The 27,500-nt window shown below is 42.3% G+C and overlaps 2 protein-coding genes and 1 long non-coding RNA gene across 6 annotated transcripts in view; 2 read left to right on the top strand and 1 right to left on the bottom strand.

Moving 5' to 3' along the window:
• LOC117595836 (uncharacterized) overlaps positions 1-646 on the top strand; it is a 3,976-nt gene extending 3,330 nt beyond the window's left edge. Inside the window, exon 4 of one of the 2 annotated variants that reach the window (XR_008300792.1) lies at positions 285-646. This is a non-coding gene — a long non-coding RNA (uncharacterized LOC117595836). The other variant, XR_004577040.2, reaches the window with a different exon arrangement.
• Positions 647-1,635: 989 nt separating this feature from the next.
• tril (TLR4 interactor with leucine-rich repeats) lies at positions 1,636-4,982 on the top strand. Its single transcript, XM_053228417.1, has one exon. The coding sequence runs from the start codon at positions 1,858-1,860 to the stop codon at positions 4,144-4,146; it is 2,289 nt and encodes a 762-aa protein (XP_053084392.1). The 5' UTR covers positions 1,636-1,857; the 3' UTR covers positions 4,147-4,982.
• Positions 4,972-22,747, bottom strand: creb5a (cAMP responsive element binding protein 5a). Of its 3 annotated transcripts, none has more exons than XM_026930150.3 (11): positions 22,620-22,747; positions 20,881-20,952; positions 20,584-20,677; positions 15,652-15,761; positions 12,358-12,536; positions 11,333-11,408; positions 10,739-10,819; positions 8,907-9,221; positions 8,597-8,818; positions 7,492-7,591; positions 4,972-6,256 (listed from the first exon to the last, which is right to left on the bottom strand). In XM_026930150.3, the coding sequence occupies exons 2-11, from the start codon at positions 20,932-20,934 to the stop codon at positions 6,138-6,140; spliced, it is 1,350 nt and encodes a 449-aa protein (XP_026785951.1). In that variant the 5' UTR covers positions 20,935-20,952; positions 22,620-22,747; the 3' UTR covers positions 4,972-6,137. The 3 variants fall into 3 exon arrangements, with proteins under 3 accessions (XP_026785951.1, XP_026785953.1, XP_026785952.1); XM_026930152.3 differs by having other exon boundaries at positions 4,972-5,951; XM_026930151.3 differs by lacking the exon at positions 10,739-10,819.
• Between the last annotated feature and the right edge of the window lie 4,753 nt (positions 22,748-27,500).

Raw genomic sequence — 27,500 nt, 5'->3', positions numbered from 1 at the left:
GGTTTCTAAGCATGCATTGTTCAAAATAAATGTTACCCAGACATTTTTGTAAACATCTTCTTGGCTCTCAGGGATTTTACCTGCAGAGACAGAGAAAGTGCAGGAAGCCTGGAACAACCTAGTGACTGCTTTCCTCACAACTACACAACTGTGTATCTATGAGAATTCATTTATACAGTTTTAAACACAAAGACAGATTAGGATTTGATTCATTTATTTAAAAAAGATTGCAATACTTAGAAACTTTCCATTTCATTATTTTTAAACTTATTTTCTCTTTACAGAATTTCTTTAGTTGTGCATAAGATTTTTCTACAGTACTAGAAGTTCATTCATGTTCAGTCAGCACTTTATCCCGGTCCGGGCTGCGGTGGATCCGGAGCCAATCCCGGGAACGCTGGGCACAAGCTGAGAGACACTCACACGGACACCAGGGAAACATGTGACCCTCCACACAGACACTACTGTATATTAATGATCTGATTATTATTTGTTCTTCTAATAGATATTCCATAGGAGTAAAGAGAAAGAGCATGTAATGCCTATCCACTACGCTCCTGACATTTCACAGCTGAACGCAGTAAAAACTCTCCTGAGAAACATTTAATACTGTGTTGTATTTGATACACTTTCAGGCTGCAGTCATTTGTAGGGTTTGTTTATTTGTTTATTTTGATACATTTAGGTTTTGTGTTGTGTAGGCTAAGAAAATACATTTTAATACATACAATTTCACTTTGTCCATTTGTGTTATTAATTTGTCAGTGTCTGTTCAGTGTCTGTTCATGCAGTGTTCAGAGTTCAGTGTCTGTTCATGCACTGCTGCTTCACAACGAGATACGTGCATCGGGAACTGACAGGCTAGATCCAATAACTTTATTGAGGTGGAAATTTAGGGGCAAATACCAATCCACATCCACAGATAATGAGAGAATGTAGCGCCCCCTGTCTGTGCCTGAGAACAATCTCCATCTGACGTGAAACACGCGGTTAAGCAGCATTTAATTCGTCATCTAGCAAACTGCAAACGTCATAGCTAACATAGCATGAGGCTACATGTTCTGAAGCACTCTAGCTTTATGAATGCTTTTCACTGTGTTTGTGGTTTGAGTACATGTCCTGGCCACTGAGCTTCACTGTGGAAATGTGGAGATAGGAGACATCTGGACCTTCCATTTTTTCACAAGTCTTTAAGTGTAAAACAGCCTTTAAAAAGCGCGTGCATGTGGTGTGTGCTTTTCCCTCCCTGTCTCTCTCCTCTCTACAGTTAATGAATGTTAAACATGTGTAATTAATGAGTCTAACCCTAACCCTAGCCCTAACCCAGCCTGGGGAGCTCCTGAGATACACATTTCAGCTGAAAAATAATCCATCGTTTGTTTAGCTACATTTTCGTTTCTCTGGATCAATCTGCTTTTCTCAAACAAGAAAAGAATGCAGCTCAGGACTCAGTCCCCATGCAAACCCTCACGGGGAGCCAAGTGTGTTTTTCCCATATACCAGATGTGTGTGTGTGTGTGTGTGTGTGTGTGTCATTAGCAGACCGTTGTCCACATCTGGCCGCCGAGGGTAAAGGGGCGGGGCGATCCATGTCCAAACTCAAAGATACGTGCGTGCGCGTGCGCGTGTGTGTAATCTGCACCAGATGACCGCTTGTGGAATTAGGGTCCGAACGAGGCTCCGACTCCGTCTCCTTTGTCTCCACGCACTGCAGCATGAAACCGGAACTCCCTACCGGTTTGTAAAGCCATGTGGACTTTCTGATGTTTTGCTCGTGCTTTTCCGCTGAACGGTACCTGTGAAATCCCGGGCCGGGGACAGAGTGATGTCCATAGTGCCGGTGAGTTGGCGGGGACCATGGCGAAGCGCGCGCTCTCTCACCTCGCTCTGTGGAACGCGGGCGCGCTCTCGCTGCTGCTGCTGTGCGCTCGCGCCGCTTGCCCTGAGCTCTGCGAGTGTCCGCGCGCGCAACACGTCCTCTGCGCCAACCGCGGCTTGCACGCCGTTCCAGAGAGCAGCCGGTCCGTGCGCGTGCTCGGCCTCGCGGGCAACTTTATCGGTAACGTGAGCGCGCTCGCTCTGGCACACTACGGCCACTTGACGCGGCTCGACCTGCAGTTCAACCAGATCCGGCGCGTGCATCCGAAAGCGTTCGAAAAGCTCGTGGAGCTTGAGGAGCTGTATCTGGGACACAATCTGATTTCGACGCTGCACCCCGGGACCTTCGGGCCGTTACAGAAGCTCACCGTGCTGTACGGTAACGATAATGACATCCGGGATCTGACAGGAGACACATTCGGGAGGCTGGAGCGTTTGGTCCGGTTGAGGCTGGATAAGAATGCCATAGAGCGACTGAGCGAGTCCGTGTTTAAACACCTCTCCAGTCTGATGTTCCTGCAGCTGGAATCTAACCAGCTCCGTCACATTCACCACAAAGCTTTTTCCACTCTGACCAAACTCCAGTTCCTCAACCTGTCGGACAATAAGCAAACGCAGCTGCGCGCCACGGCCCTGTTCTCCCAGCTCAGGTCTTTAGTCACGCTGCTGCTCTCGGGAAACCAAATCACGCACATCGGCAGTCACGTGTTTCAGAACCTGAAAAAGCTCACCAAGCTGTCGCTGAGTAACAACCACATTCTCAGGCTGGAGAACGACACGCTGAAGGGGCTCGCGCGCCTCCGGGAGCTTGCAATCGACGGCAACGAGCTAACGGAGATCCAGGCGGGTGTACTGGAGCCGCTCGCGCGCGTCGAACGGCTCGATCTCAGCGACAACCGGATCACGCGTATCGATCCCGCCGCGTTCACTCGCCTCGCCCGTCTCAGGGTGCTGGATCTAAGCAACAACCGGCTCAGGAGGATCTCCGGCGGCGCTTTCGCCTCAAACGCCGCGCTCCTCCAGCTGGACCTGAGCGGTAACGAGTGGAAATGTGACTGTCGCTTGGAGAAGCTGAAGGAGTGGATGGCGGAGACGCGCGCTCGTGGAAAGTTACTCACAGCGCTCGTGCGATGCCATCACCCGCCCACACTCGAGGGCAAATATCTGGACCATGTGAACGACACGGAGCTGCTGGCGGACCGGACCGGAAGCGGGTACTGCAAACCGGATGACGAGGCAGAAGTGATGGAGGCTCGCGGAGCAGGAGCGCAGGAGCCGCCGGGTGTAACGGAGGAGAGGCTGAACAGAGGAGGAGGGAAGGAGGAGGACATGGCGGCTGACGGAGGTCACAGGAACCCGACGATGAAGAGGAAGAAGGAGGAGAAGCTCAGAACAAAACCTGCACCAAGTGCTTCTGCGAAAGCAAGCTCCTCCTCGGCTCTTCTGGGAACACGGACAACCAAAATGTTCCCTTTAATGCTGGAGAACGCGAGCATGTGGGAGCTGAATGATGCAGTGCGGAACCCCGGCAGTCACAAGTCCGAGCCACAGAAACGCGTGGAGCATTACGCAGCCAGACGTGTGGAGCTGACGGACGCGTGTCACTTCAACCGCCGCTACATCGAGAACGTGAGCGTGCACAACGTGAGCTTCGACTCGAGCACGGTGTCGTGGAGCACACCTGAGGACACACACACTGTCCGGGGCCAAGCGCTGATGTTCCGCGTCCTGTTCGACCGCTTTGGCCACTCCGCGCGTTTCCCGCGCTACGTTTACACTGACGGCTCAGCTCGAGCCGTGACGCTGCAGGAGCTCCGCCCAGACTCCACCTACATCACCTGCGTGGAAAGCGTGGTGGGCGGGGCTTTGTGCCAGGTGGCTCCGCGAGATCACTGTGCGGGTTTCGTCACCACGTCACCGTCAGCGGAAAGCGACGTCAAACTTCAGCACGTGACCGCGGCAGTGCTGGCGGCCAACGCACTGCTGATCTTGTTGGTGGGCGGGGTCTGGCTGGGGCGCGTTCTAAAGAGGAGGATCAAAACCCGCAAGTCGTCCACGCACACTCATGTGCGTCACATGTACTCCACGCGGAGGCCCTTCCGGTCTGCCATGGCAACCACATGCGTCTCCTCCGAGTTCAGCGGGTATCAGAGCGGGCGCCCATTGGCTGAGGAGGGAGATCTTATCCAGTTTCCGGTCGACCGTTTTTTTGACAGCAGCTGTACTCGCAGAGATGATGATTCTGTAATACCGAGGTTATCCGACTAAATCTGAGCTTCTCATCTTCTCATCTGCAGTGCCTAGTGCAGATGTAATGTGAAGGGGTGTGTGTGTGTGTGTGTGTGTGTGTGTGTGGTTATACAGGGCAAATATTTCTGCTCATGCGCCAGTATCCATGCGAGCAAGCATTACCCAGACAAGGATAAAACATGTTCTTACTGTAAGAAAGTGGAATTATTACCTAACCTTGAGCTGTGAATACAGACTTCACTTACAGCCTGCTGGTGTGGAAAAGGTTCACATGTATCCGGATTCTTTCAGCTGTTTCTTTTACTTTCCAGCTCTTTCACACAGTAGTAATGTTGCTACACAGTGGATTACGGCTGTAAATGGAGTTTCTTAAAGATGTGTCTCAGTGACTCCATCTCAGGAAAAGAGACACAGTTTGCTCATTAAGTGCTGTCATTACTCACACCTTCATGTTTTAAAATAAACAGGAGGAAATATACCAACAGTGAGCAAGTGTGTGTGTGTGTGTGTGTGTGTGTGTGTGTGAATCTTTCTCAGGACTGATAATAATGAATACTAGGTATTTACTGTTAGAAACTTACAGATGAATGATACTGTAAATAATGCCTAATAAGGGACACACTATACCGGATGTTCTGAGCATGCAGAGGATAAGCTTTGCCTTTATATAAAATATACACGTCTATTTATCTGTTTTTGTTTGTTTATTATTAGTGGTGTTGTCTTACACTAAACCAGAATTTAGGTGCAATATCAATGTTATTTAGCAGTCAGATTATATTAAACACTAAAATGAAGTGCTAAATGCAGACACAAGTACACGTATAAGAAAAACAACATAAATGTAGCTCAAGTTCTTTTAATTAGAAATAGCAATAATATTTGTTAGTTAGCTGGTACAAAAATAAAGAAATATGGATTTATTTTTTTGGAAAACTGTACATGGAAAATACTGTCTTCAGCTACAGCATTTAGACCGTGTTATCCCCACGTTTTACACATTTGAAATGCACTGTATATTTATGAAACACTCAACATTTTGTAACAAAATGCTTGAACGGCTAATGGCACAGAGTCAAGATTTTATTATCCGCTCATTGATGAAATGTGATTGTCAGTGGGAAATAAGGTACTTTTTAATATGTGTGTATATATATATATCTATCCCTTATACCGGTGCCATCTGTGTTCACATGAAAAATACTGAAGATTATAAATGTCTTAGTCTTGGTATGTTATGAATCATCTGAATAATTCCTCATATACAGTATATTTGACTAAACATAGTTAATAAAGCAGTTAGGAGAGTTTAGTATATTTCTGTATGTGACACCTGAGTGGTTCACTGAAAAAGAGCTCATATAACTGCTTACAGTCACATGAGGAGAAATGTGCAGATCAGAGCAGAAGGTGCAGTTGCAATCCAAAGCCATACAAAACTATCTGTTTATATTTACACTATCATACATTCCCCTGACTGATAAGTACAAAATTTGAATCATGTTCTCATCTGGCATTTCAGCTGTTTCCACAGAGCTGTTTAGCTGAGGCAGAGAAAAACAAAGTGCAAGAAAACACAAGAAACATACACAAATATTGCCAGAAGTGAATGTCCCTGAGGAAAACCACTCGGCAAGAAGGGTCAGGGGGATGGGAATAAGGCAGCGTGAAGTGAGAACGAGCTTGCCCAGTCGGCTTCTTCCAGTCTGTCACAGTGCGAGAAGATCCAGCATCCTAATGTTCAGGTTCCATCATTACACATCAGAAGAGTGCTGCCTCGAATCAGTTACACAACTGTTCTGTTTATCAGTCTGTGTGAACATCTGTTTAGGACGTTTGACATCGTTAACTGAGATGAATTATATGGATGGAATCAGGTGATATAGCATGAACACATTTTGAGATTAATAACAATTACTGAGTTCTAATTAAATTTACAGCAAATTCCCTTTTTTTCAGCTGTTTGAAGAAATGTATTGGTGGCTGGACCGTGTGTGTCCAGACTGCCTTTAGGATGCAGAATGTGAGTGTGTGGTGAGGTGTGTGTGTGCCACTGTGGTGCTGGATGATGAGATGCTGTTGTGTTGGATGTTTTGTGTCTGGAGGGGACTTCCTGTTGGGCTGCCAACTGCACATGAACATAAAGATAAAATCAATTAACTGACAGCATACTATCTTTACTGAATTTGAGTACCTATGTGTTTGTACACTAGGTTGCCAGATTATTAGGTACAACATCCTTGCTATACTCTTTGAGCCTTTTATCATGTACACCTACCATACAGATACCTTCTGTAGTTTACAGTTACTGACCCTAGCCCATTTTTCCTAAGCATAATTTGGCCATCCATCAATGAAAAGGACAATGATAGGACCATCACTGACCAGATTGTAAGGAGCAACAGTTGTAGAAGTGGCTAAGGTGACCAGAAAAGAATACACATTAACACCACAGCCACGTGAAAGTCACTAACAACTCTTAACATGACAGGAGAACTCAACATTTAACAATTTCTGCTAAAAACAAAAAAATCATTTAGAAAAGAAAGGGTAAGAGCTGTGTTATGCATCTGATCATAAACTAATCTCCGACCAATTTCATCAGGTTTAAATGACATATCCTTGCAAAAAAAAGGGAATTAAACTGTCAAGTGTCTCTGATTCCATTAAATGAATAGTGTCTTTATATAGTATAAATAATGTTTTAATTCAACATGTAGTCGTCAATATTTAAAGTCCCTGCTATCTGTGTGGAAGATCATTCTCAGTCCACACAGTGGCACTGCCATGGTAGTGACATGTTCATAGGTATAGTGCTGGCATGAGTGTATCAGGTGAAGCTGTGGCCCTGGAATGTTTAAAAGATTTTAAACACGTCACCAGGTTGAGAATCGTCAGCCAACAGTGACTCACTGATTATGAGCTTGAGGACAATTATAACAAATTATGCACAAAACCAAAACGATCAAACATACACATCCAAGATGGACAAACTAGGTTAGTGTTTGTAATACAGTGGCCAGGTGTTGTCCGCAGTGCTTAAAGATCCAGCCATGCTCTTGAGCCTGATACAGCGGCATGCTCCCATGATACTGTCACCGCTGTGCACTGAATAGATACCACACAAACAATCCTTTTCCAGTGCTGAACTGGGTAGGGGGAGAGGGGCAAATGTCCCTAATAAACTGGCCACTAAGTGTATATGCATGCATAACCAGGTGAGAATATTAGTGACATTTCTGACCCACTGCAGAAATGTGACCCACAATGCATTGAATTGTGCACCTACATGGCAAATGGATGTGAGTGTAAGGTAGATGTTCCTAATAAAGTGGCCACCAAGTGTATATGTGTGTTTCTCACCTTGTGTTTCCCGTTGTCTCACAGTAACAGGGCAGTCTTTATGTGCCAGCAGAAGCTGCTTTAGTTGAATGACCTCTGATTTGAGTAGTGTAACTTCGTTCTGAAACACAGCCATTAAAAATAAACAGATAACATTATAAACTCATAATCAAGGTCTGTAAGTGTGTAGTGTAGCGGCACTGCGCATTTCCCACAGGAGCAGGTGAAACAGAGCCTCAGTGTATATATCAGCTAATCAACAAATATTAATCTCTATAACGTCCTGATCATCAAAAAAATGTCACTATTTGACAGATAAAAGCTGATTTTCTGTTGATTTGCTCGCATTTCTAGATGTTGCACAATTGTGGTTAACTTCTGTAGAGTTATTATTACACCTAGTGGTGAGAAACGGGAACTGCAGCGAGCGGTGATAGAGCTCCATGTGGGCAGGAATCACGCTGCCCCATGCTCACGCTCTGAACATTTGCAGTGGAGGAGGAGCGGACAGGACAGTTAATGACAGGGTTGCCAGATTGGGAGAGTTTAAAACACTCAGCGGCTGCTAAGATCTTATTTTATAGAAACAATCTGAATTAAATGTAATAAGTGCAGACAGTGTGTCTATGATGTACAGAACAATTTCTATTGTAAGATATATTGCAAAGCTTGAGAAAGGGAAAGGGGGAGTATGGAGTGGATAGACTCTGTCCATCAGAAATATGTGTGAAATACTTGTTTCCCTACAGAAAGCCTGAGGAAAAGAAGAAACATAGCTCCCTTTTCCAGTGCACACATTTGTGGGCTAGTTTCAGGTATTTTGTGTGGAGGTAGTTTGAGGTGTATTTGAGGTGAAATTTTGCTGAAACCTGTGAACGCTGCTTAATGATATTTACCTCGAGCACAGCTGAAGGTTCGTCTAAAACCCCCTGAAAGTGAGCTGCTCGACTGTACGCTGGACGACTGCATGCTGTCGACTCTCAACTGCTGATTACAGGGTTACTCTAAAAGTTCCCTAAGTCACGTGTGATAACCTCGCCACTTCATTTTGTCTGAGGCTATGTCATTAATAACATCATCCTGCAACACTGAAATCTATGGTGACGAGCTGCTGCTGTTTCTGTACCTGTAGCTGCAGATTTGTGTGTGTAAGTTCCTCTGCCTTCTTTTCAAGAGACATCACCCAGATTTTCCTCTTCTGTCTGCAGCGTGATGCTGCTGCTCTGTTTCTTTCCAGAAACTTGCGCCTGCGCTCGTCTGGATCTTCGTCTGCTGTCCGTCTGCGTTTCCCTCCACTAATCTGGGAAGGAGATTCTGCACATGCTGTGTTTTTGGGAACTGGAGATATCTAAAAAAAAAACCCAAAAAGGAATAGTCTTTACAAAACGTAAGAATATCAGTCAAAATAGCATTCCTCAAAACACAGGAAGTGCTACCTGTGCAGGGATTGGTTGATGTGTCAGGTGTTTGGCTGGGGGTGGCGCAGGGCCTGGGTGCAGGTGTGCAGGGGGCGAATGGTGAGCACAGCTGTGAGGAGACTGCTCTTGACTTTGATGCTGGTGGGCGTGTCTCTGCTGTGACTGGCTGAGGCCGTGCTGCTGATACGATTGATGAGGCGATGCTGGCACATGTGTCAGTGGGAGCCCCATCCTCACATGCTGTGGTGACATCATCTCCATCATGTGACCCATGGGGTTCTGGTTCCCATTGGAAGCCATTGGGTGAGTCTGGCATGACATGACCTTTGACCTCTAAGGGATCATGAATGGGAACAGGTTATTGGTCAAAGCTCTATGTGTCATTACTTTTTCATGAATGCTACAGTGGTTTCCTGTGAATCATATAGCATTATAAAATTGTTTTTATATTATATTATACAATTATATTATTGTTTTCTGAATTTCAGGAACATACTGTAAAATGATCCACTGGATACAGATTCATGCTGATAGTTACACAATGGGTAAAGAATAAAATCTGAGATTAAACTAAAACATAAAAATGAATTTTGTTCATCACATCAGAGACAGTATACTTCATTCATATATTAAATACAACTGGGCTTTCTTCCTGAGCCCTGCTGGATTCCATTAGTTATATCTAAGGCTTTCCTTTTTCAGCTAAACTCTGAATATCAGTGAGCAGCAGCTGTAAGCAGTTATACTGTATCACGTCTGATCCATTTTATCAATTCGCCCTATCATAAGGAGATCCACGCCAGGAGCCAAGGGAGCAAAATCGCCCATGCTCTCTGGGTGGAAGGGGTGGCATACTCTCTCTACTGGCACTAGTGGGCATCTGTGAGCTCGTGTATGTGGAAGAGGCGGATACGGTGTGTTACGCTGCGCTGTGACACATCATGAGCATCAGTTTGAAAAGATATGGCTGGCTTCACATGTCTCGGAGTCCCTGTCCATGTCCCTGGTTGGTAGCTGTCACATGATGGGGAGAACTACATTATGTGGCCAAAAGTATGTGCACCCCTGACCATCACACCCATATATACTTGTTGAACATCCCATTCCAGATTTATTCTCCTGTGTTTGCTGTTATAATGAGCTCCACTCTTCTGGGAAGCTTTCCACTAGATGTTGGAGCGTGGCTGTGGGGATTTGTGTTCATTCAGCTACAGGAGCATTAGTGAGGTCAGGCGCTGATGTTGGGATGTCGAGGAGGTCTGGGGTTCAGTCGGTGTTCCAGTTCATCCCAAAGGTGTTCAGTGGGGTTGAGGTCAGGGCTCTGTGCAGGACACTCGAGTTCTTCCACTCCAACCTTCACACACCATGTCTTCATGGAGCTCGCTTTGTGCACAGGGGCATTGTCATGCTGGAACAGGTTTGAGCCTCTTAGTTCCAGTGAAGAGAAACTGTAATGCTACAGCACACAGAGACATTCTATACAACTGTGTGTTTCAGACTTTGTGGCAACAGTTTGGGAAAGAACCACATATGAGTGTGATGGTCAGGGGGGTATATACATTTGGCTGTATAGTGTAGTTAGTGGGTTAGAACAGATGATTGAATTGTGGAGAAAAAGAGAAAATGAATGTTTCTATTTGGTTACTAATAGTAGGGTTAGGCTTAGTAGTAGTCAGAGCATTAATTAGCACAAGGATAGTAAGACAAATGTGTGTGTGTGTGTGTGTGTGTGTGTGTGTGTGTGTGTGTGTGTGTGGGGGCATGTTTATATATCTTGGTGGAGACCAAATGTCCCCATATGGATAGTTTCCCCATGACATTTGCATAGAGTTTAATGTACTTTGCTGTACCTGGGGTGTGGGGCATGATCTGGAGTGTGTAGGCCCTGGTATGTCAGGCATGCTGGGGTCCATTTGTAACTGTGTGTTCATCTGTTAGTTTAACCAGAATTACAAAAACATAGTTATCTCATCATACCAGTAATATGTACGATTGCATTTACATCAATTCAAGTTTATTTAGCACATGCATGAGGACAGCACAGTGTGAAATTATTACAAATTTGCCAAGGTGTGTTGATCCACGATCCAAACACTGCCAGCTGTACCAAACGGTACTTTTCCTTATTGTTGTTACCATCACAGGGACATAATTTGTACTTTTAGTATGAATATTTACCACTACTCTAAACGCTAATTAAAAGATATATACTAAAGGTACAGAAGGTGTATGCTTGATGGTACCATGCCAGTGACAAGGAAAAGTACGTTTGGTACCTTTTTCCTGAAAGTGTTAAAAGTGTTGTAAAAGTAATGAACGAGAGGCCATGGTGTGGATCTTAGAAAGAAATGAACGTGAATATTTGTTATATATGAAAGTTAAAGTCTGAATAACAGCCTAAATGTCACTGTATGTAACAATCCTGTATGTCTAAAAATACTCACACGCACAGTGGGTGCCACTTGCATGGCGCATGCCGCAGGGTGTCGCTGTTGGTTGTGAAGACAACTGGGGTCTGACCTTAAGTTGGTGAGAAGGAGATAGAAGGATATAATTAGTGTTGAAACATACATGTGTATGTGTATGTGTGTGTATGTATGTGTATGTATATGTGTGTGTTTTAGTTATGCTGTCACAGCATAGTCTAGCATGTACACAAAGTACATTGTCCTTAACCATTAGAGGACAAAAGCTTTCCCTCTCTCTCCCTCTCTCTCTCTCTCTCTCTCTCTCTCTGTCGAGCTACACATGCTACTCCTGAGATGCCAGTGATCCTGACTCCTTCTGCTCTCCGGACCTGCCTGATCCATCCTGATGCCCTACTTCTGGTTGGAGTTTTCATCGGTTGAGTTCGGGATTGCTGGAGATGGTGCTGCTTGGGGACTGTAGAGATGGCTTTGGACTGCGGTTCATATGGGCAGTTGTACTGTGATGGCTTGGGACTGTGATTGCTGTGGTGGCTTTGGGGCTGCAGTTGCCACGAGCAGTTTTGCACTCAGGTCTCAGTGGACAGATTCAACAAAATGGACTTCATGTGAAAACTGTAATCAATTTCCTGGTTACACAATTTTGTGCACTATTTGTCCATATAGTACACAGTTATAGAAGGGAATTATTTATAATTACACTATCTGTTGTCACCCAGATGAGGATGGGATCCTTTTAAGTCTGGTTCCCCGCAAGGTTTCTTCCTCATATCGTCTCAAGGAGTTTTTCTTCACCACTATCACCTGTGGCTCGCTCATTAGGGATAAATTCATACATTTACAATTTGTATCCTGAATGTATTTATTTCTGTAAAGCTGCTTTGTGACAATGTCCACTGGTAAAAGCGCTACACAAATAAAATTGAATTGAATGTATAGTTGTATGTATGTGTATGTATGTGTGTATGTGTATGCGTATATCTATGTATATGTGTGTGTATGTGTATATATATATATATATATATGTGTGCAGTAGTACTCACTGTGTGTTGGTGGCACTATGGGTGGTGTGTCGTACCATCGAGCAGTGAGATGAAGAGTGAGAGGTGTGTGTGTGGACATGGCTTGTGTGGAACTGAGCCAAGGCACATTGCTGCTGCTGCTGCTGGGAGCCATGGCGCTCACTCTGAGTCTCTCCCGATGAGCCCTGTATTGGAAAGTTCTAGCAGGAAAATTTTCAAACAGTTAATGATGATGTTCGAGTCACCATAACACTTTCTGTTTAAGTCCTTCCTTCCTGAGCATTCTTTCCAACTTCCTCTTTCTAATTTACAGTTAATATTGAATCCCAGCAGGTGTGTCCATTCAGAGAGCCTTACAAAATAGACTCCTTTTATCTTCGTATTTCAGTGCATTTAGATTCATCACTGAGTGCCACTGTTGCTTTCTTCACTATGAGCTGAATGTGAAAGTGAGTTCATATATAATTCTATATTCATTCACGGTCACGGGAGATCTGTAACCAATCCTAAGAACACTGGGTATGACACGGGAATACACACACACACACACACACACACACACACACACACACATTCAAACACTCACACTGAGTTCACACCGAGTGACATTTTAGATTAGCTGGGTCACCTACTAGCATGTGTTTGTTCAGTGAGAGGAAACCAGAGAATCCGGAAGAAACCCCACACACACGGTAACGCTGCACCACTGTGTCACCGAGACACGGAGAAGGAAGCTGGAGGTCAGAGTGCAGGGTCGGCTATCATACAGCACACACTGAGCAGCTGGCGCTCCTGAACTCTACCCTCATCTATCACACATCTTCTCACAGTAAACATATACATTATTTTACAGATTCCAGTAAGATAACCTAAGTCTAGTTGAAACGTCATTAAGGGTTACACCATGCTGCTTGTAGAAATTTAGTTAAATTACAATATCCACAGACTATTAAACAAATTTGAGATAATTCTAGATAATTAGTGGAATGTTTCTTAGCTGTGTTATGTTATTTACTTAAAGTTTTTTTTTTAGTTTTTAACTTCTTCATTTTTACTTTATCCATACAGTTTATTTTATGTAATGGTTTTATCATCTGGTTTTATTATAAAGTGTTTATTTTAAAACATTAAGTGTCGTAGGTATAAACTTTTTTTTTTTATTATTTCAGTTTTTTTTTGTTTTAAGGGCTACAACTGGCTTGTCTTTTTGGATAGTACATTCAAGTTTGAACACAGCAGAACACTTCCACAGCTCATCTGCTTTAAATAGCAGCCGAGAGAGGAAACTTTTCTTATTATTTGTGATTAAGGAAGTGTAACTTAATTTTAGAATCATCTGAATTTCACTGGAAGGAAATGGGGCTTCTCATTAATGCCCAGAATTCTGTGCATGTGAGATGAGTACATTTCTGTGTTGTTCTTACAATTATACTTTACTCACAACATTTACAAATGACAGAAATAATAAAAAGCTATACTAGTTGTGTAAAATCGTTATGGATTCGGCTACTCAGCTGCAAACTCCTGCAGCTTTGAGTACTCTTACTCGGCACTGGTATGTTTAAGGGTACAAAAGTCATTTTTAAAATTTCCTATTTGTAGAAATACCTTGTAAAATATGTAGAACATGATCACCTCTATTGCACACCGTTGCCTCAGAGGAACAAACACATTTTCTTCACATTTTAATTGGCAATAAAATGGTTAATAGTGAAGGTGTGACTTTGAATCAGCCAATAAAAAGCTTTCACTTGGTCACAGTACCTCCTGTAGGTCATTTCAGTCTTTGTGTGGCATGGGGCATATTTCTGCTCTGGAGAACTGCCCTCTCTGACGTTCTCACTCAGCAAAAATAAGACTTACATTTGTTAGTGAGTAAACTTGAAAAAGCAAATAAGTTATTTGTATGTTATCAGGAATTGCTTAAATGTGTTTGTTGCCTAGGAGCAACGTTGTGTGACAATAGAATGGATAAGGCCCTCCTTCGCAGCAGTCACTCATGCAGCCACTCTGGAGAATACTGCAGTTATCATGGGGTCTGTTTTACATTTATTTTTTGTGTTTTACATGATGAGAGTATTTAACTTTTGTAGTATTTATTAAACATTTATAATGGCTAGCTCATAGTATTACTGGCTAGGAGCCCATTCTATATGATTCTGTCATGTAGCAGTGGACAGTATATTACACCCTGGTCCTGGAGCACCATCTATCCCACACAAGTCAACAAAGGAACAACCTCAGAAGAAGAAGATCAGCGTTTTGGAATGGCCCAGTCACAGCCCAGATCTACATCCTGTTGAAGTCCTGTGGAATGACTTGAGGGCTGTGCACAGTAGATCCACTCGCTATTAGATAGATGTGGAGCACGTTTGCAATAAAAGTGGAATAAAAGAGTGGAATAAAATTGCCAAATGAAGATGTGCTAAGTTGCTACTGTTACCCAAAAACACTGAGTAAACACTGCTTTACCAAAGTATTAGTTAAGGGGTGTGCACACATACTGTAAGTTTTTTCCTTTTTCTTTGCCTACTTTTCTATTTGTTTTTCAGTTGAATGTTGTTGGTTTCTGTGTCACATGTGGAAAAAGATCTGTCATGGGTTCATTTTTTCACATCACAAAAATGTGCAATTTTAACAGGGGTGTGTAAACTTTTTATATCCACCTTAGACACATTGGTAAAACATTTCATTGCCAAATTTTACTTTGAAATTTTTGCAGAGACTGTCCTTCTCATGCAGCCTTAAAGCAATCGCCTGTGCTGGTCATTCACTTTTATCACTGGTGGGGACATCTTTTATCCCTGCTTCGGCAGGCTTAATTACACAAACATATTTCCTTGCCTGACAGTAGATGGTGCAATTGTGCCCTTTTGGGGCTGTCTGGCAAATCTGTCATGCCAACCACGTAGCTATTTATAGCCTGGCTTGCTAGCTGCAATGGGCCGGCCCACTTTCGAGGGGGGTGGGGGTGGAATTATATGAGATGGTGGAACATTATTAGTCATAGATTTGAGGCAGACGCAGTTGTGTAAAATTGACAAATATATATTTGTCCTCTAACAAAAGTGATAAAGCTAACAGTGATGATGCTAGCATTCTCCAAAGCATTGCAACACAACCGCACCAAATGCCTTTGCACACTTCCTGCTAATTCTTAGCAGTACATCTGTCATTACTCTATTACTTTAATACACAATGCCATTGCTACAACTAACTTCTACATAAGAATAAAATAATGACAATATAAAAATATGTAGCAGGTTTTCAGTGTTAGGCCATTTGTCTTTCACTGGTTTTACAAATTTCTCCTACCTGTTTTGTTTCCTCTTCCTCTTCGTCTGATGCCTGATTGAGCTCCAGGTCACTGAAGAGTCCAACCTCCTCACAGTTCCTCAGGAAGCGTGTCGGAGTCGGAGTCTGATCTGCACATCAGCACACAGTACAAATACACAACATACCTACATCAGTGTGAGTTAAGAGGTGAGAAAGCTTGTGGTTGAAGATCATTGCTGATGAATACAAACAAAATAACAGTTTACGGATGAAAAGCTGCAGAGCGTCTTAACTCTAGATTGCATGACCCAAAAATCATACAAAAATAAACAAATACATAAAGGCTGTCAAAATGCCCCGTAGTGGAATCCATGGTTTTCCTTAAAGAAAAGGTTTTAAATCTAGGTTTTATCTTTATCTTCAATGGAATAATTTAAGAATTTGATGATGCACAAATGTTGTTATGTTTCAATCATTTTTTGTTCACTTCCCATGTACATATACACTCAGTGGCCACTTTAATAGGAACACAATAGGTCTATGCTTACAGCGAGTTGAGACATAGTCACAATCATTTCCCCATTTTCTCACTATGGTATAAATTTTTTCAATATTTTATTCCTTGATGGATAGAAGAGGTTTGATCAAGGAATCAAGGAATCCATCAAGGAATAAAATATTGAAAAAATTTATACCATAGTGAGAAAATGGGGAAATGCATAGGGGTTATATCAACCTGCTTTACGCAAACTCTGGCTAATCATGCAAAAATTTTATTTTTTCAGAACCTATGACCAATGTGGAAATGCCAAGGAAGTGAATGTTTTTATTGATAAAATATTCCACAAAGCACACTCTATCTGGGGAATCTGACCCCTTTCAGATTCGGGTTAAGAGAGGAAACACTACAGTTATTGCCAGGGGTGGAAAGTACCAAACTAAAGGTACTCTCATTGCAGTACTTGAGTGCATGGCTCTGTATTAAACATAGGATGCCACTTCCATACAGTTGCCTGTTACAGTCTATAGGTAAAACTCGGCTAACTATATAGCTAGAAACATATATGAATTAGCCTGAGCTAGCTAGCCAGGTAACAAACACAGCAAGCTAGTGACACCCACACAGCATTTGGCTAAGTCAACTAGCCAGCTAACAATACATTTCTTTATATACTGTCAATAATGGAGGTGGTGTTTACTTCAGAGTAGCTCACGTAGTTAGTTAATACACACAGGGGTCCAAAAGTCTGAGAGCACTAGTGAAAATGCTTCTTTTTTGCATTCTTTTCTCATTTAATACAACAATTTTCATTACAAATTATATTATTGACAACAACATAAAAGTAGAATCTTTGAAATATTGACATGAATTTCAGAGTTTCTTAGTATTTGGTACCTCCCCTTTTTTGCTTTAATGACAGTGTGCACTCGAGCTCGCATGGACTCCACGTGTTTTTGTAGAACTTTATGATCCATTTTAGATCAAATCCATCAGTGTGTCGTCCGATCACACGCTTCAATTGAAGAGATTAGACATGAGGAAAATCTGACCTTTTGTACAAAACAATTAATATCAAAATCATCAACTTGTGTACTAGATCCCTTTCCTACATGTTTTTTTCAAACAAATACTACTAGAAACACTCAAACCTCTTCTAAAAATAATAATTTCTTCCCTTAGCTTTGACTATGCAGTTATCAAACCCCTGATTAAAAAAACCTAACCTCAACCCCTGTCAGCTGTCTAACTATAGACCAATATCAAACCTCCCCTTTATTTCCAAGATCTAGAAAAGGTTGTAGCACAGCAGCTATGCTCATACTTACATAGGAATAACATTCATGAAATGTATCAGTCAGGATTTAGGCCTCATCATAGCACAGAGACAGCACTGGTTAAAGTGGTAAATGACCTGCTACTGGCCTCTGATCAGGGTTGTGTCTCCTTGCTGGTGCTGCTTGACCTTAGTGCAGCTTTTGACACCATTGATCATGCGATTCTCCTCGATAGACTAGAAAATGTAGTAGGCATTAAGGGAACGGCCCTTTCCTGGCTCAGGTCTTATTTGACTGATCGTTATCAGTTTGTAAACGTAAATGGTGACTTCTCTTCTCATGCTAAGGTAAAGTTTGGTGTTCCGCAAGGCTCTGTTTTAGGCCCACTGCTCTTTTCTCTATATATGCTACCTCTGGGTAAAATTATTCATAAACATGGTATTAGCTTCCACTGTTACGCTGATGACACACAGTTGTATGTTTCAGCAAAGCCAGATGACAGACACCAGCTTAATAAAGTTGAGGAATGTGTAAAAGACATTAGAAACTGGATGCTTATTAACTTTCTCTTACTTAATTCTGACAAGACAGAAGTACTTGTACTAGGACCACATGCAGCTAGAAGTAAGCTTTCTGATTACATAATAACTCTGGATGGTCTTTCTGTTTCATCATGTGCAGCAGTAAAAGACCTTGGTGTGATTATTGACTCTAGTCTTTCTTTTGAAGCTCATGTAGATAATATCACTAGGATCGCTTTCATCTCAGAAATATTGCTAAGATAAGAAATATATTGTCACTACACGATGCAGAAAAATTAGTTCATGCATTTGTTACCTCTAGATTGGATTATTGTAATGCCTTACTGTCTGGATGTTCCAGTAGGAGCATAAACAAGCTCCAGTTAGTCCAGAATGCAGCAGCGAGAATCCTTACTAGAACCAGAAGATATGACCACATCACCCCTATCTTATCCACACTGCATTGGCTCCAAATCAAATTTCACACTGATTATAAAATACTACTATTGACCTATAAAGCACTGAATGGTCTCGCGCCACAGTACCTGAGCGAACTTTTGGTCTTTTATGATCTGCCACGCCTACTCAGATCAAAAGGTGCAGGCTATTTGTTGGTACCTCGATTAGTGAGGGCTGCAGCAGGGGGTAGAGCGTTCTCTTACAAAGCCCCACAGTTATGGAACAGACTTCCACTTAGTGTTCGGGGCTCAGACACAGTCTCAGTGTTTAAGTCTCGGCTGAAAACATATTCGTTTAGTCAAGCCTTTAGTGAATAGTTTTCTTAGGTACAGGAGCAGGTCTGGAGGGTTTCACAGGCATAGAGTGTTGTGGTGAACTGGGATGTTTGGATGCTGTCGCCCCCCCACTCTCACGCGTTCACTCAGGTTTGTCGACGGTGGAGTGGCTGCTGCTTTATGTCCCAGGACTCGCTCATGTCTGTGTTAGCTTCTGGCTCTCCCTTTTAGTTATGCTGTCATAGCTAGTCCTGCCGGAGTCCCTGCTTGCGCTCTGCATGCAAAGTACATTGTCCTTAACCATTCTGTGACAATTAGCATACCTAATTAGCTCTCTCTCTCTCTCTGTAAAGCTACACATGCTACTCCTGAGATGCCAGTGATCCTGACCCCTTCTGCTCTCCGGATCTGCCTGATCCATCCTCATGCCCTACTTCTGGTTGGAGTTCTCATCACTCGGAAATCACTCACTGCTGCTGAGGATGGCCCACATGGACAGCCTAAAGTTACACGAGATTACTGTGGATGAAACCATGAATATACCTTTAGGACTGCAAATTGCCACAAGCAGTTTACACTCAAGTCTCCATCAGTAAGCAGTTGTAAACTTCAACAAAACAGACTTCATGTGAAAACTGTAATGAATTTACTGGTTGCACAATTGCACTATTTGTCCATGTAGTACACAGTTATAGAAGGGAATGATTTATAATCGCACTATTCGGTGTCACCCAGAAGAGGATGGTTCCCTTCTGAGTCTGGTTCCTCTCAAAGTTTCTTCCTCATATCATCTCAGGGAGTTTTTCCTCACCACTGTCTCCTCTGGTGCCCATAGGTGTGAACAGTACCTGTAGTAGATTTCATATTATGTCTTTGTAATAGCCTAGTCTGGGCGTGCAGCAGGTAGTGCCGCTGTCTCGGGGTTCCAGTGCCCCCAGTGACCATGTGGGTTTCCTCCAACCTCCCACAGCTGTGCAGGATGATGAGGCATAATCACCTACACATGCCATTAATGAGTCATTGTCATAGCACCACCCACTGGCTCATGTGCCAAACTTCAATACTCCTCCAATGGGAATTCATGCCAAAATATTTTCCAGGGTAATGTAAAAATATCCACATAATATAATATACACATAATTCCACTGTACATCGTGGAACGGGACCCAAATTTCACATGAATGTTCAGTGATGCGGCATAATAACATCCGCATGCCAACCCTGGATCATAAAACAGACATTGCTACACCCTCGGTGCTTGCAGCTATATTTTTGTCCTGTACTTGTGTTACAGTAAGTGTTCATATGAAGTCATCATAGAAAGAAAACAAATCTACCTCTACCATTCTTTCAGACAAGAACAGAGTGGATTTTTGATTTCATGAGTATAATAAAAATTATATATTGTTGGTTAAATATTGCTATAAATTTGGATAATATTTTTATTACTAAAACATATCTGTCAGACTAGACCGTTCTGGTAACAGTTTGGAAGAAAGCTTTCTGACCATATAGTTTATAAAGCATGAATAAACTACCACTTTTTCACAATTTTTAATATTTAGGAAGATATTACACACATTTGTAATGGGGTGATTTTCTCCCTGGTTATTTTATTTCTGAATATTTCAGAAGAGCATCTTTCCTTTTAAACACAAGTGATTCTGTGCTTCAATCCTCTAACAGTCTCACACAATTCCCATTTTAAACCTCATCATCTACCTGTTATATCTGTATTTTATATTTGACCATGTGTGTTATCATTTTTTTTACTCATTGTAAGGAGCTCTGAGTTATTTGTAATAGTACTATAAGAGTTTTATATATATATATATATATATATATATATATATATATATATATATATATATATATATAGTAGTTTGAAGTGTCCTGCATGTCTCAGTGTCTGTGTGTTTGTGTAATTGGAAATGTCTTACCTGACAGTGTGTTGTCACACTTAATGGAAGAGAATTTGAGGGTCATCTCATGTTTGTGCCTGTGTATGATCAGATGATCTTCTCTTTGGAAGCGCTACAGAAATCAACACAAATCCCTGGGATGAGCTAGTGCAGTGTTCAGTATCTGTGGTTGAATGCAGTGTTTCATGCTGGTGTATGTCTTCAGTAGTGTTAACAGTTTTATACAGTGTTAGGTGTTTGTGCCAATACATGTGCAAGCTGTAACTGAAGGCAGGAGTAGCTGAGAGCCAGGAGCTACATCCAGGTGTGACTCACCTGAGTGCATCCAGGAGCAGTGCATACATAAGACCCGTCCTGATCAGTGTTCATCACTGAGACCTGAAGAGCCTACACACACACACCCACACACACAGACAAACATAGATACAATACACACTGCTGTTTCTCAAATGCTAATAATAAGAGCCATTTTTAATAATCATAAGAAGAAGAAGAAGAAGAAGAAGAAGATTTGATATTTATATAGTTTCTAATGTCCCTTAAGGAATGGCTGATGCTGCTCATAGGTTTTTCTGGGACACACACTGTAAGTGATCTATGTTGTGGGGCATGTTGTCACATGAGTCTGTTGCGTGCTCTATCAGCAATCTGTCATTAACAGATATTACAGAGCTGTGGCCTGACCAGACCTTCTTCTACTGAAGCCAGTATGAGCCCTGAAACCCCACGTCACACTCAGGGGTGTGCTCCAGGCCACCCAGGACTCAGAATTGTAAAGTCACAGCTTTGTACACGCCGCGTGTGCTTCAGTGGCATCCTGAAATGACACTCACCCTCAGTGCTTGAGTGAGATACGGCTTTTAGTGTACACAGACAACACTTATCCAAATGCAGTGTGGACTGAAGTGTAGGTCACTCAGTTGTGTTGAGTGTTTTCATTAACTACCATCACTAACGAGGCTGAAGATCTGCTGGTATGAGTATTATTACTGAACTGTTGGAATTGCTCAGGCAGCTGTCTGTATTCTCTGTAACGTTCTCCTGTTTAAATCATTATTACAGCATGAGGAGCGGTGCAGACTGATTCCTGTACCACCTCCTCCCTCCTTCTCTCTCTCTCTCCCCCCCCCCTTCCCCTCCCTCTCTGTCCCTCTCTCTCTCTCCCTCCCTCTGTCTGTCCCTCACTCTGACTCATCTCAGTCATCCACACTCTTTAACTGTCCAGTCGTCACTTCAAATGTGTCCCCAAACATACAGTTTAATCCATTAGTACTCAACAAGTCGCTGTTTTTTTTTTCCTTTCAGCTCATTCACTGGGGTCGTGACGTCATCATTAAGGACTAATTAAAGTGCTGTGCTTTCAGCTAAATCAAACCGCAGAGTGACGTCATGCTCACGCACTCATACCCGACGCCGTGGAACTTCAGTGAGAAGTGATGTCAAGTGAGATGTGATGTCAGTGAGATGTGATGTCAGTGAGATGTGATGTCAGTGAGATGTGATGTCCTAAGCGCAGGACTGAAACGCGACACATGCAGCTGGACTGTGAAAGTTGTATCAAACACGTGCGTCACTGATGCGCTCGCGCTTTCCGTCCTAGCGACATGACGAGCTTACTGCTGTTAAACTGAGTAAAATCATACAGCTCATCCTCGAGCAAACACACACACACACACACACACACACGCGCGCGCGCACACACACACGCACACACGCACGACGTCTGAGAGAAGTCTGGAGCTCAGGTTCACCTGAACCCACTGCCTGGTGTAAAGTGTAGCCTGTTAAAGGACAGGACTCAAACCAACACACTTCCACAAGTTGTCTGAATGAGTGAGAACGGTGTGTGTGAGAGTGTGTGTGTGTGTGTGTGTGTGTGCGCCTGCATCATGCTGTCACAGGTCTTCAAATAGACTGTGAGCCCTGTCCATCAGCGGATACACTCTCACTCAGCTGTATAACACACACACACACACACACACACACACACGTTCTGTTCGTGTTTCTGTCTGTGAACATACCCAGCTGAGTGTAACAGAGTAAAAGTAACTTACCTGAACGCGCGCGCAGACCGAGACGAGCGACGCTCCTCGCGCAACCACCGAGCGCGCCGAACTGAAACGCGATTACAATATGATCTATTTACAGAAGCATTACATCACCTCGCGGTGACGTCACACGGGATTCCTGAACTTCTAAATCATTGCGGTCGGTTTTTAGGAAGTGGTGGGCGGGGGTTTTAGGCCTCGAGCTCCCGCCCACCTGGAAGATTAAGCCCCTCATTGGTCCACCAGGTCAGAGGCTGATAGAGGAGGGGGCGTGGCTTCATGACGCTGCTGCGCCAACAGCTGCGTGGAAGTGTGCGCGGGACGGTCCCCGGTCCAGCGCGTGCATGTGTGTGTGGCGTCAGAGCTTTTCCGCTGCTCCTGCCCTGTGCTAGTCACTGACTCTCATTACTGTCCTACTTCTCCCCTATTATTATTATTACTATTATTATTATTACTATCATTATTATTATTATTATTATTATTACTATCATTATTATTATTATTATTATTATTATTATTATTATTACTATCATTATTATTATTATTATTATTACTATTATTATTATTACTATCATTATTATTATTATTATTATTATTATTATTATTATTACTATCATTATTATTATTATTATTATTATTATTATTATTATTATTACTATTATTATTATTACTATCATTATTATTATTATTATTATTCACAGTATATTCGAGGCTCAAGGTTCTTTATTTGTTACAGACATGTGATGTAGTGAAATGTTTTTCCTTAGTTTTTCATCCCACAGTGCAACATGAACCAACAACGACCTCGGGATACACACATAATAAAAACAGAACACAACAAAATCTAGCAGACTATACTAAAAATTATATATATATATATATATATATATATATATATATATATATATATATATATATATATATGTGTGTGTGTGTGTGTGTGAGGTAATAATATGCAGTCTCTCTCACGTGTTCTCGCTCAGTAGCTGGATTGCCTGAGGGTAGAAACTCCTCCTGATCTTTCTGTGCTGGTCATCAGGATCTGATAGATCTTCCCTGATGGGACGACTGAGAAGAGCTTCACAAAGTTGGTGTTAAATGACTCAGCTCAGTACGATACTCAATAACTGTCTAATTATTGGCCTAATTCACTCAAACAGCTGTAGCTCATGATTATCTACATAGATTGGTATGAAACCTGAAGGCCCCTTTCTGGACAAGGTTCTGAGGACGTCTTCAGAGTTGGCATGGGCATCAATGGGGATGGGGTTAACACCACCCTAGGAACCAACAGCCACCTGTAACCCTAGCAGCCCCTAAGTGACACCAGGGAATTGCTTAGGCTGTGCAATCACTCTGCATTTTCTAGTTTACTTTGCTCTGTTCTGACATAAATCTAGTTATTATAGCTCAGAAAAGTCTCACATGTTGGATAAACACAGTGGAAATATTTTTCTGAGTACCAGAATCAGCTGATAGAAAGTTGGCCTACAACAGCAAAATGTCGCAGAAAGTAAAACCCCTCCTGAAACTAAAGAAGTTAAAGGTGCGACACAAGACCACTGCAGGTTAAGGTTTTTTTTTTGTTTTTGTTTTATTCAGCACAAACAACCTGAATCGTGCTGCTTGTCTTGTACACACATTACTTATTACTTAAATACAGATTTCCAGCTGTACTACAATATTATCCAAATGTATGTGTCCAGATGGACATCCAGATGTTCTTTTCTTTCATCAATGGCTGTGAAGAACATTTCATGTAATCATGTTTCTGTCCTGGCTCGTGTCTGTGACCCTGTTCTGAGCAACTGCCCAGGGTTCAGGCTGTAGCTTGGAGCTCAGAGTGGGAATGTGGGAGGAGGTGTGTGTGGTCATGGCACTGGTGATTCAGACCAACACAGCTCTTTTGTGGCTGGTGCCAAGATTTAAAAGGGAGAGAGAGAGTGAGACAGAGAAGTTCAGAAACAAGGACCTTAAATGAGAAAACAAGCTGATGACTCATCGCAAGTCTACTCTAACACACTAGTAGCTGTTTCCCCGGCAACCTCACAAAACAGGAAGGTGTGATGATGTCATATCAATCCCAGTCTGTGTCTCCTCCCATATTTGTGAGCATGAATCATTCACAAACACGTGCACCATAACATCATGTACCTCTAAGGCTATGTAAGACATCATCCACACTTATCTGATAGATTCTCACCTGATAAAGGAACTGTCATCATTTTAGCGCTTAAGCAATATGAAGTAAGTATGAGGGGTGTTCCTGATGACACAAATACCACACTGAATATCTAACTCTGAGATCAGAACTGTATACAACAGTATACTATACTGTATTATACCATATATATATATATATATATATATATATATATATATATATATATATATTTGAGTATTGTCCAGAACATTTTCTAATATAATGCTTTCCTATTGAAACAAGTTTTTTCCAAATACTGGATAAGAAGGTTAATAAAAACAAATAAACATATGTCTTTAAAAGTCCTCTTACTGAAGCCAACCTTGTGAGACACTAAAGATCAATTTGCACCCATGTACAGTGTCATGACAAAGGCCTTAATTTTTGTTCTATTTTTGCATATTTGCCACACTTGAAAGTTTCAGATCTTTAAACAAAATTGAATATATGACAAAGGCAACCTGAGTAAACACAAAACACACTTTTTAAATGATCATTGTGGAAATTATGAAGGAGATGAGAGAGAAATATATTTTAAAAATCAGCCTGGAAAGCATTACAAAGCCATTTCTGAGGCTATAGGACTCCAGCAAACCACAGTGGGAGCCATCATCTCCAACTGAAGAACACTTGGAACAGAATCTTCTCAGAAGTGTCCAGCCTACCAAAGTCCTCTAAGAGCACATCAATGACTCACCCAGGAAGTCACAAAAGAACCCAGTAACTGCAGGCCTCGCTCACCTCACATAAGGTCAGTGTTCATGAGTCCACCATTAGAAAGAAACTGAGCAAAAGTGGTGTCAATGTGAGAGCTGTTCGAGAGTTAAAGTTCGTCTTCCATTTGCCAAAAAAAAAAACACCTTGATGACCCCCAAGCCTTTTGGGATAATTTCTGTGGACTGATGAGGTGAAAGTGGAACTTTCTGGACGACATGAGAATGACCTTGGATGACCTTGGTGTGATTATCGACTCTAGTCTTTCTTTTGAAGCTCATGTAGATAATATCACTAGGACCGCTTTCTTTCATCTCAGAAATATTGCTAAGATAAGAAATATATTGTCACTACATGATGCAGAAAAATTAGTTCATGCATTTGTTACCTCTAGGTTGGATTATTGTAATGCCTTACTGTCTGGATGCTCCAGTAGGAGCATAAACAAGCTCCAGTTAGTCCAGAATGCAGCAGCGAGAGTCCTTACTAGAACCAGAAGATATGACCACATCACCCCTATCTTATCCACACTGCATTGGCTCCCAGTCAAATTTCGTATTGATTATAAAATACTACTATTGACCTATAAAGCACTGAATGGTCTCGCGCCACAGTACCTGAGTGAACTTTTGGTCTTTTATGATCCTCCACGCCTACTCAGATCAAAAGGTGCAGGCTATTTGTTGGTACCTCGATTAGTAAAGGCTGCAGCTGGGGGTAGAGCTTTCTCTTACAAAGCCCCACAGTTATGGAACAGCCTTCCACTTAGTGTTCGGGGCTCAGACACAGTCTCAGTGTTTAAGTCTCGGCTGAAAACATATTTGTTTAGTCAAGCCTTTAGTGAATAGTTTTCTTAGGTACAGGGGCAGGTCTGGAGGGTTTCACAGGCATAGAGTGTTGTGGTGAACTGGGATGTTTGGATGCTGTCGCCCCCCCACTCTCACACGTTCACTCAGGTTTGTCGACGGTGGAGTGGCTGCTGCTTTATGTCCCAGGACTCCCTCATGTCTGTGTTAGCTTCTGGCTCTCCCTTTTAGTTATGCTGTCATAGCTAGTCTTGCCAGAGTCCCTGCTTGCTTGCATGCAATGTACATTGTCCTTAACCATTAGAGGGCAAAAGCTCACCTAACAATCTCTCTCTCTCTCCCTCTAGTCTTTAACTGTCTAGTTTCCACATGATTGGCTGATTAGATAACCACATGAAGGTGCAGGTGTACAGGTGTTCCTAATAAAGTGGATGGTGAGCGAAAAAGTCTCAAAGTGGTCTTTTTTCTGATGGTCACACCAGATGATATTTCATACAATGAACTTTGGACAAATGTCCTTAGTGAATTATGAAAGAGCTGAACATGCAAATGCTTTGCAGTCGGTCAGTAATATGGCAGATATGGCATATTTCAAACAGGTTTTTAAGAAGTGCACTAATGGTCAGACGGTTGCACCACATGATATTTTACTCTTCTAATAAATGACAAATGATCAATAAACTGGAAAAAATGAAAGCGGCTACATATGAGACGTACTAGATATGTATTATGTCTTATTAGGCTTATTAGGCATACTCCTGAGGATGCTAGAAGAGCTGTAGAAGATTCTAGAAGATCTTTATAATCCTGAGCTTAAAGATTAATTACCAGCTGATGGAGGTGCATGGGACATTCCATTATCTCTGAGAGCCTGAGTCCAGATCAAACAGCCACACTGCAGCAGCACATCTACACACTACACTTGACTGACTCTTAGCATCGTCAGGGCCGGTTTGGGCTGCTCTAGTGATTGCCCTGGCCGACATTTTCATCTTTTAGAGCTACTACATGCATTAGAGAATATAAACAACACAGCAGGCAGTCTTGGGTGACTGATATTATTAGCAGGTAGACAATGTGTTTCACAGCATTAAATTAAGACAGGGTAGAAGAAATCATTGATACACAGTGTTCATGTGGATAAAAGATACCATATGGATAAAA

Source organism: Pangasianodon hypophthalmus, chromosome 23 (genome assembly GCF_027358585.1).
Source record: "Pangasianodon hypophthalmus isolate fPanHyp1 chromosome 23, fPanHyp1.pri, whole genome shotgun sequence".
Taxonomy (NCBI): Eukaryota; Metazoa; Chordata; class Actinopteri; order Siluriformes; family Pangasiidae; genus Pangasianodon; species Pangasianodon hypophthalmus.
This window is presented reverse-complemented; position numbering and strand designations above follow the sequence as displayed.